Source organism: Amblyomma americanum, chromosome 5 (assembly GCF_052857255.1).
Source record: "Amblyomma americanum isolate KBUSLIRL-KWMA chromosome 5, ASM5285725v1, whole genome shotgun sequence".
Taxonomy (NCBI): domain Eukaryota; kingdom Metazoa; phylum Arthropoda; class Arachnida; order Ixodida; family Ixodidae; genus Amblyomma; species Amblyomma americanum.
Genome location: NC_135501.1, coordinates 129,056,953 through 129,072,450, shown reverse-complemented (window position 1 = coordinate 129,072,450; position 15,498 = coordinate 129,056,953). Strand labels below are relative to the sequence as shown.

Below are 15,498 nucleotides of genomic sequence, written 5' to 3'. Positions count from 1 at the left end.
CCATGCCCCTTTGCGCCAACGTCCGTACCGCATGTCAGTCGCTGAACGCAGCATCATTGACGCCCAGGTGACCGACATGCTCCAGCGTCACGTGATACAACCGTCGCACAGCCCGTGGGAATCGCCAGTGATTCTGGTCAAGAAAAAAGACGGCTCCATCCGTTTCTGCTTGGACTACCGTCGTCTGAATAAGATTATACGCAAGGACGTTTACCCTCTCCCCCGTATCGACGATGCCCTTGACTGCCTGCAGGGCTCTGAGTTCTTTTCTTCATTGGACTTGCGCTCCGGTTAATGGCAGGTGCCGATGGCGGAGGCCGATCGCCCAAAAACTGCATTCGATACCCCGCCGCGGTGGCTCCGTGGTTAGGGCGCTGGGCTACTGATCCGGAGTTCCCGGGTTCGAACCCGACCGCGGCGGCTGCGTTTTTATGGAGGAAAAACGCTAAGGCACCCGTGTGCTGTGCGATGTCAGTGCACGTTAAAGATCCCCAGGTGGTCTAAATTATTCCGGAGCCCTCCACTACGGCACCTCTCTCTCTTCCTTTCTTCTTTCACTCCCTCGCTTATCCCTTCCATTACGGCGCGGTTCAAGTGTCCAACGATATATAAGACAGATACTGCGACATTTCTTTTCCCCAGAAACCAATTATTATTATTACACCGGACGGGCTCTATGAATTTAATGTCATTCCCTTCGGCCTCTGCAATGCACCCGCCACATTTGAGCGCATGATGGTCAACATACTCCGAGGGCTCAAATGGCACACATGCCTTTGTTATCTAGACGTCGTTGTAATCTTTTCTCCGGACTTTCCCTCTCATCTCCAGCGCCTCGAGACTTCTTCGCTGCCTGGCCGACGCTGGCCTCCAAATTAATTTGAAAAAGTGTCGCTTCGGAGCTCAGCAGCACACCATTCTCGGTCATGTGGTATCGAAGGATGGCATTCTCCCGGACCCGGCCAAGTTGCGAGCTGTGGCCTAATTTCTGAATCCCATTTCTGTAATAGACCTCCGTAGCTTCGTCGGCCTCTGCTCCTACTTCCGCCGCTTTGTCCGCAATTTTGCCACTATCGTCGCCCCCTGATCAAGCTCCTTTCCACCCACGACCTTTCGGCCAACTATTCTGTCACCGAGAAGGAGTGTTTAGCCATCCTTTGGGCGATCGTCAAATTTCGCCCCTACCTGTACGGGCGCCCTTTTGACGTTGTCACCGATCACCACGCCCTCTGCTGGCTGTCTTTGAAAGATCCCTCTGGTCGACTGGCGCGATGGGCTCTGCGACTCCAAGAGTACGACATTCGCGTTATCTATCGTTCCGGCCGCAAACATGCCGATGCTGATGCCCTCTCACGTTCCCCTGTACCATCTGAGGCAGCGCCTTGTATATCGGCCCTGCCTTCTCTGAAGTTTGAATTCACTGATATGACTTCCGAGCAACGCAAAGACCTGTGGATCACTTGCCTTTTTGATCTCCTATTTGGCCAATCGTCTCGACCTCCTTCCCGTGCTCTCCGTCGTCAGTCCCACCATTTCGCCATCCGAGACGAGCTCCTTTACCGCCGCAAATATCTCCCGGATGGTCGCAAGTGGCTTCTCGTCCTTCCGACACATCTTCGCTCCTTCATTTGCTATTCCTACCACGATGATTCCCAGTGTATCCATGCCGGATTCTTGGACTTTAACCCGTCTACGACAGCGGTACTACTGGCGTGGGATGGCCCATTACGTCCGCCAGTTCGTTCAGTCCTGCACCGCATGCCAGCGACGAAAACATCCACCTCGCCGACCCGCCGCTCCTATGCAGCCGCGGCCTTGCCCAGTACAGCCCTTCGAGCGTGTTGGCATCGACCTCTACGGCCCTCTTCCCAGCACATCAACCGGGAACCGCTGGACCATCGTTGCCATCGACCACTTGACAACTTACGCTGAAACATCGCCTTTACCATCCGCTACAGCCCACGACATTGCATCTTTCATTCTCCATCGCATCATTATTCGCCATGGTGCGCCCAAAGAGCTGCTCAGCGATAGAGGTCCAGCCTTCCTCTCAGAAGTTGCAGAAGCTCTCCTTCGGGAATGCAACGTTGTTCACCGCACCAGCTCCGCCTACCATCCCCAGACAAATGGCATGGTTGAGCGTTTTAATCGCACCCTCGGCGACATGCTTGCCATGTATGTTGCTTCCGACCATTGTAACTGGGACCGCGTTCTCCCTTTTGTCACACACGCTTATAACTCCGCTACTCAAGCCACCACCGTATTCTCTCCATACTTTCTCCTGTACGGCCGTGAGCCTTCTTGCACAATGGACACCATTCTACCTTACCGCCCTGATGCTTCCGAATTTACCACTCTTTCTCAAGCCGCAACTTATGCCGAAGAATGCCGACAGCTTGCCCGGTCCTTCACTTCTCAAGCCCAGCAGCAGCAGAAAAGCACCCGTAATTCCCCTGCACTTCCTCCCGCTTACCTTCCTGGCTTTTGGTCTGGCTCTGGGTACCCTCCTCAGGTCTCGGCCATTCGTCCAAACATGTTATCAAGTACCAGGGACCCTACCGTATTCTTCAGCAGACGTCCCCCGTCAATTACCTCATCGAACCCCTTACGCCATCCTCTGATCATCGCCGCCGAGGCAGCGAAATTGTCCACACGACCCACCTCAAACCTTACTACGACCCCGCCATCGTCTCATCGCCCTAGGCCGCCAGGATGGCGCCCTTTCGCCCGGGGGGAGTTGTAAGACTGGACACGGGTTTTAGAATCTTCACAGGCTGGCGCTCAACGAAGAAGACGACGAGAAGCGCCGAACATTGCGAAGCTCGAGCGCCGAACACTCCGAAGCTCGAGCGCCGAACGCTCGGTCGCTCGTGCGTGCTCTAGACTGAACGCGGTCTCTGATATGTGCCTGGACGGTTCCGCTGGTTGTTCGTGACGCTATGCTTATTACTGTGCTGTGCTCTTATTACTGTGGTGTGCTGTGTGTGCTGTATTAGTAGCGTACTGTGTTCTTATTACATTACATAGATTAATAAATCGCTTAAAGAAAATTATAAAGCAGCAGAAAAAACAACCATGCCGCCTGTGGGATCCGAACCCACGACCTCCGAATATCACGTCCGGTGCTCTTACCAACTGAACTACGGCGACGGCTGTCCAATCTGCTGCTCTCGTGGGTATTTCTGTTTATTTGGTGTACGCGAACCTTGAGAGTGTTCACCAGCGCAACCCTCGACCATAGCGGCGGACGTAGCACGTCCTGTAATACCGCGAGCGTGACGTGGAACGTCATCTAACGGCGAGGGCGGAAACTGTGCGAGAGCACTCTTAAGCAACCTGTGGCATCAAGACTGCCAGAACCGAGACCCTCGTTAAGCTATTAGCACACCAGGTAAAATAAATGAGGGGCCCGTTTGACAAACTTATGAAGGGAGCCAACAGCCACCGAAACCAAGGTACATATGGGAACGTTATTGTTATTTTTTATGTGTTGTGCTTATCAGTAGGATAATATTAGTTAGATTAATAAATCGCTTAAAGAAAATTACTTATAAAGCAGCAGAAAAAATAACCATGCCGCCGGTGGGATCCGAACCCACGACCTCCGAATATCGTGTCCGGTGCTCTTACCAACTGAGCTACGGCAACGGCAGTCCAATCTGCTGCTGTCGTGGGTATTTATGTTTATTTGGTGTACGCTAACCTTGAGAGTGTTCACCAGCGCCACCCTCGCTCATAGCGGCGGACGTAGCACGTCGTGTAATAGCGCGAGTGTGACGTAGAACGTGATCATCGAGGGGCGAGGGCGGAAACTGTGCGAGAGCCCTCTTATGCTACCTATGCATCAAGACTGCCAGAACCGAGACCCTTGTTAAGTTAGTAGCAAAGTTAAGGAAATGAGGGGCTCGTATGACAAACCTATGAAGGGAGCCAACGGTCACCGAAACCAAGGTGCATAGGGGAATGTTTAATTTTTTTTTCATGTGTAGTGCTAATCAATGGGATAATAATACTTAGAATATTCTATCGCATAAAGAAAATTACTCATAAAGGAGCAGAAAAAACAACTGTGCCGCCGATGGGATCCGAACCCACTACCTCCGAATATCTCGTCCGGTGCTCTACCAACTGAGCTACGGCGACGGCTGTCCAATCTGCTGCTCTTGTGGGTATCTATGTTTACTGGGTGTAAGCGAACTTTGAGAGTAAGAGAACTTTGAGAGTTCTTGCTTGTTCTTGTGTGCTGTCGCGCTATTTTACATGTCACGCACTGAGAACAATTTTAGCCGACTTTCGCTCACAGCGAAACTGGATTGTTTGGCTCTTTGGAAGGCTCTGTTGGCTGTAGCTCAGCGGCGAAAGACATGTCGATTGCTGCGAACTTTTAAGTTCGAAATGAGTATTTCTTAGCCGCCACTCGACTCAGACTAGTGACGCTGCGGCTAATATGGACCGCTGGACGAGCAGTAGATATGGATCACTGGACGAGCAGTAGATGACGGTTGTTACGTTTCGCCTACGACGCGCGGTATAGCCGGCGCGGATGCAACGGACGCCGGGGCTTCGTTCAAAGTGGCGGTCATTTGGGGCCCGTTCAGTGCTGCCGTAACGCCTCCCGCCAAGCGCGTCCAGGCAGGTTTCAATGCCACGTGTCGTCGTGTGTGCGTGTGTGTGTGTGTGCATGTTGGTGCCCACGCTTGTCAAAGTGCGGCAGCCGGGGAGAGGAGCTCCCCAACTGGGAGGCGAGGAGGTCTGACCGGCGCCGGCCCGGCGGACGCGCACGTCACGTCTGAACATGTCCGAGCGTCGCCGTATCGGGCGCCTCATCCCGAGCCGTTCCTTCTTGCCCTCGACTCCGAGGGTTTAAAAGGCAGCTGCCTCGGACGCCAAAGGGAGACTTCGATTTCTTCCTTCGAGCAACGTGGTCGCCCTGACCGGCTGCTCTTTTGCGATGCCAGAATAAACAAGTTGTTCTGTTGCCAGTCGACTCATCCTTTGCCGGGACCTTCGGATGTTTCCAGCTGTGCCCCAGGCCGCCAGGCCAACGCTACCCTTGGGGCTTGCAACCCTTTTGCAACAACTGGTTGCCAGCGGTGGGATCGCGACAACAGAGGCCAGCAGCGAAGATATGCGGTCAACTGTATGCTGAGCAGCACAACGACCATCCGGGAGCAGTGCAACGAGCCCTGTGTGATGACTGGTTGTCTGCAGCGGAACGACTGCGCTGAATTCTTGGCTGCGAGGTTTGGTGAGTGCGGGACTTTCTTCTTCTGAGTTTTGCCAGGCTTTTGTTAGTGTCAGAAACAGAGCTGGTAATTGTGTTGTCGTTGCTGCCGGGTTAGTTTGCGGCAAGACAATAGTAGGCAGTAGAGAAAGCAGCATTCGGAGAAGCCATGGATTTGTAGTCGTTGCGCAAACCGAAATTGCTGGAGCTTGCAAGAGAGTTGGGTCTGGATGTCTCAGACAAACTCAGAAAACCAGAACTGCTAAGGGCTATTCTTGAGTTGGAGGCTGAGAATGACGAGCTGTCGGAATGCCTTGAGACGGCGACGGCTGTCCAATCTGCTGCTCTCGTGGGTATTTATGTTTACTGGGTGTAAGCGAACTTTGAGAGTAAGAGAACTTTGAGAGTTCTTGCTTGTTCTTGTGTGCTGTCGCGCTATTTTACATGTCACGCACTGAGAACAATTCCAGCAGACTTTCGCTCACAGCGAAACTGGATTGTTTGGCTCTTTGGAAGGCTCTGTTGGCTGTAGCTCAGCGGCGAAAGACATGTCGATTGCTGCGAACTTTTAAGTTCGAAATGAGTATTTCTTAGCCGCCACTCGACTCAGACTCGTGACGCTGCGGCTAATATGGACCGCTGGACGAGCAGTAGATATGGATCACTGGACGAGCAGTAGATGGCGGTGCAGTCAAACCTCAGAAATACGCAACAAAAAGCTTGAGTTCATCTTAACCAAATTTTGGACTAATGTTGTTCTTGCAAAAACTCCGGTTAGAACCGGTTTCATTGCCCTTATATGGTATGAGTAAGTCAGCGCCCTCGTAATGTTCGAGTACCTTTCATGGGATCATCATATATTGTTATACTAATCCCACCAACTAATCCTCCTCAACATACTCACTAACTCATCCTAATTCATTTTCCGGGCTAAGCCTACTTCTAATATTTTGAGTGTCCTCTCGAATTTTTTTCCGGTGGCCGGCTTTCCAAATTATGGGAGTCCTCTGATTTTCAGATATGGAGGGTTCTGATGGCTGCCCGACGCTACCCAGCAATTCTGGACAAAAGTATTTTTAGTAGCACACATTGTTTGGCTATAGAAAAGCAATTCAGCTATACATATTTAAAATGAGCACAGAGACAGACATCACATGACGGGCGTAAATTCAAAGTAAGTTTACTGAAACGCACGCTCATTAAATTTATGTTGAATGCTATGGTCATCAATGCGCATGCGCTGCCAGCATTCTTTCTAAATCAATGTAACGAGTCTTAGATCCAGTGAGCGCCCTTCCTGTCATACCTTTGTGTGCTCGTCCTAGGTAAGAAGCGGTAAATTACTTTTCTGGAAGCAATCCACTTCCAGTAGAAAAAACGCGCCTCTCCAGATTTCAGAATATAGAAGGATTATGCAAACATACACGCTCGGACCGCATCAGAGCCCACTGTGTGCCATGGATTCATTCGGGCTTAGCGTGCTCCCAGCTAGAAGCTGAAGGCCGTCGCTTTTGCAATAGCTTGTTGCTCCGCCACAGTTTGTTCAGCGCTCCATATTCTCGCATTAAACAAAACTTCTCTTCGTGCTGCCAGTACCACTGCGGCGCCGACAATACTCGAATGCTTAGAACATGTAAAATACCTATACTTATTTGAGCACAGCATATATCATCGTAGCATTCTGGAATCTGCTTTCGTCGTGACAAAAATTCTTGTAACCGAAATGCGGTGCGATTGCACGAGAGCCATGCCACCATGAAGGCGGACACCGCGATGCTACACAAAATTCGTTCGTTCTGAAAAAAGGGCAAGAAACTGCTCTTCTACCTTGGCACTGAAGCTGCGTTATTTTTTACTGAAACTTTACTCCTGCATCTATCACTACTCTTGACATAATAGCTGCCTAATATTAATATTTCTCCGGAAATATAAAAAAATACGAGATACTTTGGCAACTAAACTGTTGACAGGCGAAAGCTGGCCATTCCGTGACAATATTCACTATGCCGCGACGACTTCCGTTGGATGTGACGTCACACCCTTCCCGAGGCTATATCGATACCCAAATGATACATTTTTTGGAGATCATAAGTATTAATTACGCTTAATTTCACATTTTCCCATCTAATTTGGCAAATATCCGACGTTTTTCTGACCATTTTGTGGAAATTTATACTGTTGTGACGACTTCCGGTGGATGTGACGTCACGTCGCTCCCGCAGCTATAATTACGTCCGCGCTATTTCGTCGCAGTTTTGATATTTTGACTATAATTACTCTACATAGTCATCAAGCTTGGCTTCTAGGTTCATTTTTTCCTTCTCTATCTGAAAGCAACCATTTTCTCCCATTGTTTTTAGTTCCTGAGTTAGCACGTGTGACACCCTCTGTTAACGGACGGACGACAGTATGAGCCATTAAAGGCTTTCGCCTTAATATCATGCTGGCTGAATTTCAGCGCTTCAGGGAGCAAAAATACAATGCGCACTGATACCTTCCACCAGCCCTTTTTAAGCCCTTTGTGACTTCGTAAGAGCAATGGAGAACTTACTTGACGGGTCTATGGAGCTATCACCTCCTGTGCGGAAAAAAAAAGTTTCAATATTTCTCATCAACAGGCACAAAAAACTCATAGACATACTCAAGAGCCCGATAATAATGATAGCGAGCTACAAGGCGATATACATGTCATGTGAGCAGTCCAGCATGACGCTTGTGCCGAGATATGTGACCTGAAGCGCAAATTTGTAGACCAGGAGACCTGTGCTCAGAGCGGGCCGCTATGCGGTCTTTTAGATCCGCCGATCGGTGGGCTGCTGATATTCAAAGGTGAATGAACAGCAGGCAGTGAGGAAAAAATGTTATCTACATTAAAAGAAAGCATCACGTGGCCGCTTAGAACTCCAGTCATGAAAATAAAATGGTTGGAAGTAGGCCGATGCGACAACTCGTGAGGCGTTCACTTAGTGGAGGGCAAGCATTTTACGGCCCAGGGAAGATAAAAAGGGGACGGCTTCAAGAAAGCTTCGCCTGTTAATTAAGGCTGGTCGCATGGCGCAACACTCTTGCAGGAGTCATTTTTTTTGGCGCATTACAAGCCCCATGGGGTCAAAAAGCGTCGTCAGTGATAAAATATTCCCACTGGCTGCAGGTAAGTGAAGTCGTCTGACCGGGTCATTCCTGTTGGCTGGAGAAAAATTACATGACGAGATCTGAGCATTCCAATCGGCTGAAAAAAAATATTGAAATCACCAGATCAGAGCATTCCCACCGAAAATGTTCACTAGATCGGAGCATTACAATTAACTGGAGGGGCGTGACGTAAAACAGCATTGCCACTGTAAGTGACCTCACTAGCGCTGAACTGACGTCCCGTCCAGTAAAGGCATAACAGCTGCTAATGCGGTCGCAGTGGCAAGTCATATATGACTACATATCTCATTATGATGGGATCACGTGTGTCTGAATTTTCTGTATAATATCTCTTCAGAAAAGTCATGAACGCTAACTTGAGGCTTTAATTCCTCTCATTTGACTATGCCAGTTCTTGCAGACGGAGTCACCAGCGGTTTGTCTCAGAGGTATTAAACGTCCCTTATTACATTAAAACATGCCACCGACAAAAAAAATCGCTAATGGGGATCACGTTGAAGTGGTGTAGCATGCATTGTTACCGCGTCAATCCTGCCGAGACGGACGAAGTGTGAGAGTGCCACAAAACCAATAAGCTAACTGTAAAACTCGACGCTATCCCGTGCTTTCTTCTCAACTTGGGTTTTATCGACCCTTACAGCGTACCTGAGCCGCTCAAGCCAGTCCTCGCCACAACGCCGACTATCACCATTAGTGCAATGTGTTTAGGCTGATTCCCTAAAGTGCAGCAGGCTCTAATCAGCGGAGTTTCCACCTGGGCGCACCCATGCAGCGCCAAAAAAAGTAATTCAAGCATCCTTGTCTGAGGAAAGGTGCATAAGTTTCGTTCAAGCTGCCATGCTATACTCAAGTGAATGCTGAAGGTTAACTATTTTGGTTGTTGACCCTCGATGATTGTCGCCGCATTGACGTGAGCGTTCCGTAAGCGACGTACCACAGCAAAATGTGCATGCCCGCGAGGCAGTGCAACGCAGGACTTTACACTGGTATGTAATGCACGGGAATAACAGCGCCCGTTAAAACGCCAAACAGAAAATGCCCGGGCGACAAAAAAAAAAAACAAAGCACCAAGAAAGGGCGCATCTAAAACATTGCACGGTGAAACAGTAGCACCCTGAAACCACAACGCAACGACAAAACGGCGCTCCGAGCGTACAGCAGAGTGTCACAGAAGAATTGCCAAGCCTGCAGTAAGCTGACGCAGAGAAAAGGGAAAATTACGTTTAGCATAGCGTGTACCGCGCCCCGCCACTGCGCCGTGGCCTCTGCGATAGAGAGCGGCGCAGCCGAGCCGATCGCAGATGCCACGACTGCGCGTGCACTGTCCTGAGGGAGCCAGATGGCGCCACGTTTCCGTCAGCTCCGCGACCGCTTACCACGTTGGGACCACTTACCGCGTGCGTAACAATCAGCAGCAGTAAGACGAATTCTTTCGCATTACTGCTCCTGAGCAGACTTAAGTAAACCCTTGGATTTCTTTTTTTTTAAGCAGTGACTTGCTATTTCATCACCTGCCACCGTAGTGTTTGGTCGGGGAGCGGTTTTTTTTGCCTGCGCGAGGTTATCGGCGTTCTCGCTTACGTGGTTCTCTCTATTCCCTGTGCTTTTTTGTCAGTACTGTTTCTCTGTGCCCCGAGTAATAGCGCCTACAACCACGTGCAACTATGCCTAGCAACACCACATACCGCCGTTCTTTCCTAGCACGTAGCCCCCGCGACTGGAAAATCTTTTGTTTAAAAGAGTTACAATGTTATGCATTGTTCGCTTTCAATGAATGCTTTTTTCTGTTCTTTATTTACAAGGTATTTTAGGAAGTACAATGCACCATTGCTTCTTTTTTCTTTGGTCTTCATGTATGAAATGCTCTTCTTTCTTATGCACTTTCCTTGGCCACTTAAATTTGTTCTGTACATTTAGGGATTAGTAAATACAGCTACCTTCGTACTACGCTGCACATTTGGAATTCTTAGATATGAGATAAGAGAACTGCAAACGCTTACGCAAATGATGCAGAGTTGTTCCAAGTTGCATTATACGTTTACAGCCTGGTCGGCTCGGGAGTGGTCGATATCAAAGAGAGCATGATTATTTTCGCATGGCAAGACTGACTATCCCCCAAGCATAGTTTCGTTTTACCTCGAACCTATTTTTCACGGCAGAAAGGAAACGAACGGGCAACACCTGCCCACTTCAATGTACTCTGCTTTTGTTCGGCCTCAACGCACGTCCGTGTGTTTAGAATTCATCAAAGAGACTCAAAATAGCGGCAGCTCAGTTTGTACCACCTGTTCCTGGGGGGCCATCGGGCCCTCCTGGGCCACCTGGGCCGCCACTTCCCGCTGTAGTGGATCCTGAACCTGAAAAAAGAAAAGCATGCATGCAATGTCATGTGACCTTGACAGCTCCCACACTGTGAGACGGGGCACTACGAAATTTGAGAAGCGAAGCTCAAATTAGGGCATGCTTTCGACACTTCTGGCCATGAGAACGACAAAGCAGCTCAGTGCCAAAGCACTAATTTTAAAAACGGTCGTTTGCGCCCGTCCAGTAAGAAGCGGTACGTTATTTTACCCTTTCAGTCCCAGCGTACCAACAGGTGCGCACAACTTGTCTGGTACGTTGCTGCTGGGATATAATGCGTCACGAATGGCTAATGCTTCTATTCAGAATTTTTAACCAGCAGCGATGTCGCGTCATCTGGAGACAAAGGTTTTTAGCGATAGCTACATTGCGGTAGTATTTCCAGCCTTCAGCGTGGTGGTGTCGCCGCCACGCTGTCACTTGGTTCGTCACGTGGTGCGGAGCAGCTGCTGGCGGCGCGGTGCCGCGGCTGATCACGTGGTTGGTCAAGTGACAGAGTTCCACTCGGCCAGCTGTAGCTATCGCGTCCCTCCAGGTTTAACCAGAGCTAAACCACCGCCAATTTTTTTTGTCCCCTGCTTTAGCTTTTTCAAGGAGCTCCGGTGAGCGGTTTCGTTCGCTTGTCCGGCAAACATGATTGCTTTCAAAAAAATTTAAAATCTGCTTGTCTATTTACATGGAGGCTTCTTGTGAACCAATTGACACAAAGAAAGCCAAACACAAACAGCAGTCCGCGTTCACGATACATAACACGGCGCGTTGGAAATTGCACAACCGATCAGCCTGCACGGTGGCATTTTGTTCTGTGAAAATTAAGCATGTTGCGGCAAAAATCTGATCATAAGAAGATTCCCCCGAAATAACTCGCCGCTGAAAAAATTAAACGTGGTCGAAACTTCAAAATCCTATTCACATTTCTCAATTGGAACGTTCCATTTATAAATTGATAATTCTAAACTCTTCCCATAAGATTCACACGGAAAACACATGCAACACCTAAAGTCTGTATGCACTGTACAGAAACACATGCAGAGAAGACGAACTTCAGACGGACTATGCGCAAAGGGTGTCGGAACCATTCCAGTTTGGACTCCGCAATCCCATAATTTCATTAAAAGCCATTACTATGGGACGTCTGAGTACGGATTGTACTGGGCCGTACCCTAGCGGTAACAGCTCAAGGCTCCAGGGCAGATAATAAAGACAGCGTTAGTAAAAAGCTACACAGACTTTGCACACTACAGTTGGGTACAGTGCTCGTGGCGAAGAACATGTTTCTTCATAAAGAACTGCGCTTCTCCCTAACTGGCGTGACTCTTAGTGCACGGCCTTAACTGCTTGATGCGTCCGGTAAACCAGCTGCCTTCGGTCCTCTAGGCTCGAGCTGTACGGCACGGCCTGCTCAGGTTGAGGGTTTCGGGGCAGCCTGCATGCTTTCTCAAGCCCGTGTAGCATTAATACTTCGAAGAGTGCGAAGGATGGGAGATACGACTAGCGCTGTTTTTAACTATGAACGTTGACCAACAGGACCAATTCATTACACTTATCCATGTAATGTAATACAGATTTGGGTGCTCCCGCGTAGCTGGCATTTTTTGGGGTATAATGTGGGTTGTATGTGGTGCAAGACATTCAGGATGTGAGTATGTGTTCGTCTGTAGCAGCCTCCAAGCTTTGTATGTGATTTGAGAAAGGTTTAGCGCCCCTGCCCAGTTGCGCATAAGTGCACAAGTGGCGCCACCTTGTAGGCTTCCACCCCTCCCTCCCCTCCATACTTAAAAGACGCTAGCTACTGCCCTCAGTCACCCCTGATGAAGGAGCCGAGTCGGCTTCGAAACGTTTGGTTAAAGTTAAAATTTTGGCTGGATATGTGCAGTTTATTATAAGGCTAACATACTACTCGCACAGGCGAAGAGGTTAATCGCAGCCGCATTAACGGGTCCCGGGACTTATTTTCAAGCGACTTGTCAACGGTTCGTGTTATCCCTATCAAGCGTCTTTCTCGCGCAATAACGCCATCCTTCACGGTGTACTGGATATGAGCACAGCGCGAATGGTTTCACATTAAGTGCACGTAACCCTCCCTTCCGCTTTCATTTAATGCCTACTCCCTGCCCTAGGCAGGGATTAACTGAGGGAGGCCATCGCGTGCCCTCGCATGCGTGCCCTCGCGTGCCCTCGCCTGGGTGTCGCACTTGCCGAGTCTGACATTGATGTAGTGTATCGAGTGCGCTCTAAAGATAAGGATAAGCCAAACGTGGTGGTCAAGTTTGTCACAAGGTCTATCCGAGATAAAGTGCTCAATGCAGCTAAAAAGACCAAACTGAACACGAGACTGCTTGGTTTTGAAGAACAAGAACCCTTGTTTGTTAATGAGCACCTGTGCGTTGAAAACAAAGTACTACTATCTAAAGCAAAGAAAGCAGCTAAGGACCACAACTGGAAGTTTGTTTGGTTGTCACAAGGAAAAATTTTGATGCGTAGGGCAGACAACTCTACTGTTCTGCACATCACAAGTGAAGGTGACTTGGCCAACGTTGTGTGACTTTTCTTTTTTTCTGTCGTTCATATCTTAGCATGACATTTTTCCTGTTTCTTTTGACATGGCTTTTACGTTTCAACAAGTTGACGATTTGATGCGTGATAAAAGCTTTTCAATTTTGCATTGTAACGTGCGCAGCATACGAAGTAACCTAAATAACTTAATTGTACACATGGCAAGGTATGAATCCTGTTTTGATGTAATAGCCGTGAGTGAAACGTGGCTTAAGCGTGATGAAGTAGTCTCTTTCCCGGGTTATAAATTTTTATCCCAGCCACGGGATACACGAGCAAGGGGAGGTGGGGTAGGGATGTTTGTCAGAGATAGTGTCTCCTACCAGCTAATGGGAGTGGCGTCTGTTAGTTTTGACTGCATTGAAACCCTGTTCATAAAACTTCAGGATGGTTTGATGGTTGGTGTGGTTTATCGGACACCAAACACATCGATAACGGAGTTCCTTGAGAAGTTTGAAATGATTCTAACAGAATGTTTTCATGGGCGTCGCTCTAATATTGTCATAATGGGCGATTTCAATTTAGATCTATCACATGGAGTACAGAACAGCTACATTTTCCTTCTCGAATCATTTGCCTTACGTAACCTTATTACAGAACCTACCCACGTAACAAGTACTTCAAGTACTCTAATAGATCACGCCCTCTGTAATATTGTCCCAGGTGTGCTGGCCGGTACCTGCACTGAGGTGGTAGCCGACCATTCACCCATTTTTCTTGTAATAGAAAAAGACCTGCCTCCACAAGCGCAGTTGACGCAGTGTAAAATTCGTAGTAAGATAAACTATGTAGCACTGCGTGAAACATTAGAACAAGCCGACTTCACTACGGCATATGATGAAAACGTCAATACTGAGTGTAAGAACTTTTTAGACATCCTTAAAAATGCCATTGAACAGAGCTCTCTGCCGAACACTAATAAATACAGCCAGCCAACGTGTCCTTGGATGAATACTGAAATATTATCGCAAATGGTATCGCAAATGGAAGCAGTTGAGATCAAACGAATACTACCTAACCCAGTATAAGCGCTGCAGGAACTTGTCTGTATCTCTTATGAGAAAAAGAAAAAAAGAATATTATTCATCACTGGTGAAAAAGGCGCATGGAAATACAAAAAAAATTTGCGATATAGTGAACAACGCAATCGGCCTGCGATCCAGTACGGCAACACTCCCTGAGACAGTTGACGAAGACACAGTAGAATCATTCAATACCTATTTTACCTCTATTGGGCCTACGGTTGCCGCGCAAGTTCATGCTGACGCACCTACGGCGAAGATGCCGGAACGTGTTGACAACAGTTTTGCTTTGCCTGACATAGACATAGAAGAAGTAATCACTGCAGTCGGCAGCCTTTCAGCCGGCAAGGCGGCAGGACCTGATGCAATACCCGTTAGACTGATCAAAAACAACATTGATATACTAGCGATCCATCTACTACACATATTTACCCATTCATTGGCAAACGGAATATACCCTGACGAGCTGAAGGTTGCAAGGGTTGTACCTATTTATAAAGGCGGTGAGCGATCTGATGCGCGAAACTACAGACCAATATCGGTATTAAATGCAATTAATACAGTTTTTGAAAAGGTTCTTTGTAAACGTATACAAAATTTTCTAAATAAATATAACATTATATGTCATAATCAGCATGGCTTCAGGCCCCAAAGGTCAACGTCATCCGCAGTTCTTGTTCTTTCACAACTTATAAATTCTGCACTGCATAATAACAAGCTGGCCATAGTAGTATATTTAGACATATCAAAAGCTTTCGATACGGTTGATCACACAATACTACAACAGAAATTGGAAACCTACGGTTTAAGAGGGAAAATTCGTGATCTAATTAAAAGCTATTTTACAGCACGGAAACAATATGTTGTCGTGAACAATTTAGCCTCACTACCGCAAAGCATTAATCTAGGTGTGCCTCAGGGCTCCGTGCTTGGGCCGCTATTCTTTTCCCTGTATATTAATGACCTTCCATCAACGCTGAAATATTCGAAAGCTGTAATATATGCTGATGACACTGCACTGCTTTTTACAGGGGAAAATTTAGTGGCACTTAAATGTATAATTAATGAAGAGCTTGGTGAAGTTTCGCAGTGGTTTAAAAGTAATCGGTTAACCCTTAATACTGAGAAAATAAAGTACACCGTGTTTCACTCGCGCAGGAAGAACATGAACTACGAACGTAT

General features: G+C 48.0%; 1 protein-coding gene across 2 annotated transcripts in view; it reads right to left on the bottom strand.

Annotated features, from left to right (window-relative positions):
- Window positions 1–15,498, bottom strand: part of LOC144132685 (uncharacterized) — a 114,025-nt gene that overhangs the window by 96,243 nt on the left and 2,284 nt on the right. For both annotated transcript variants that reach the window (XM_077665280.1, XM_077665279.1), the window contains exons 2-3: window positions 10,663–10,734; window positions 7,776–7,802 (exon numbers count right to left, since the gene is read on the bottom strand). In XM_077665280.1, the coding sequence (XP_077521406.1) occupies window positions 7,776–7,802; window positions 10,663–10,734 (99 nt within the window). The remainder of the gene's footprint in view (window positions 1–7,775; window positions 7,803–10,662; window positions 10,735–15,498) is intronic.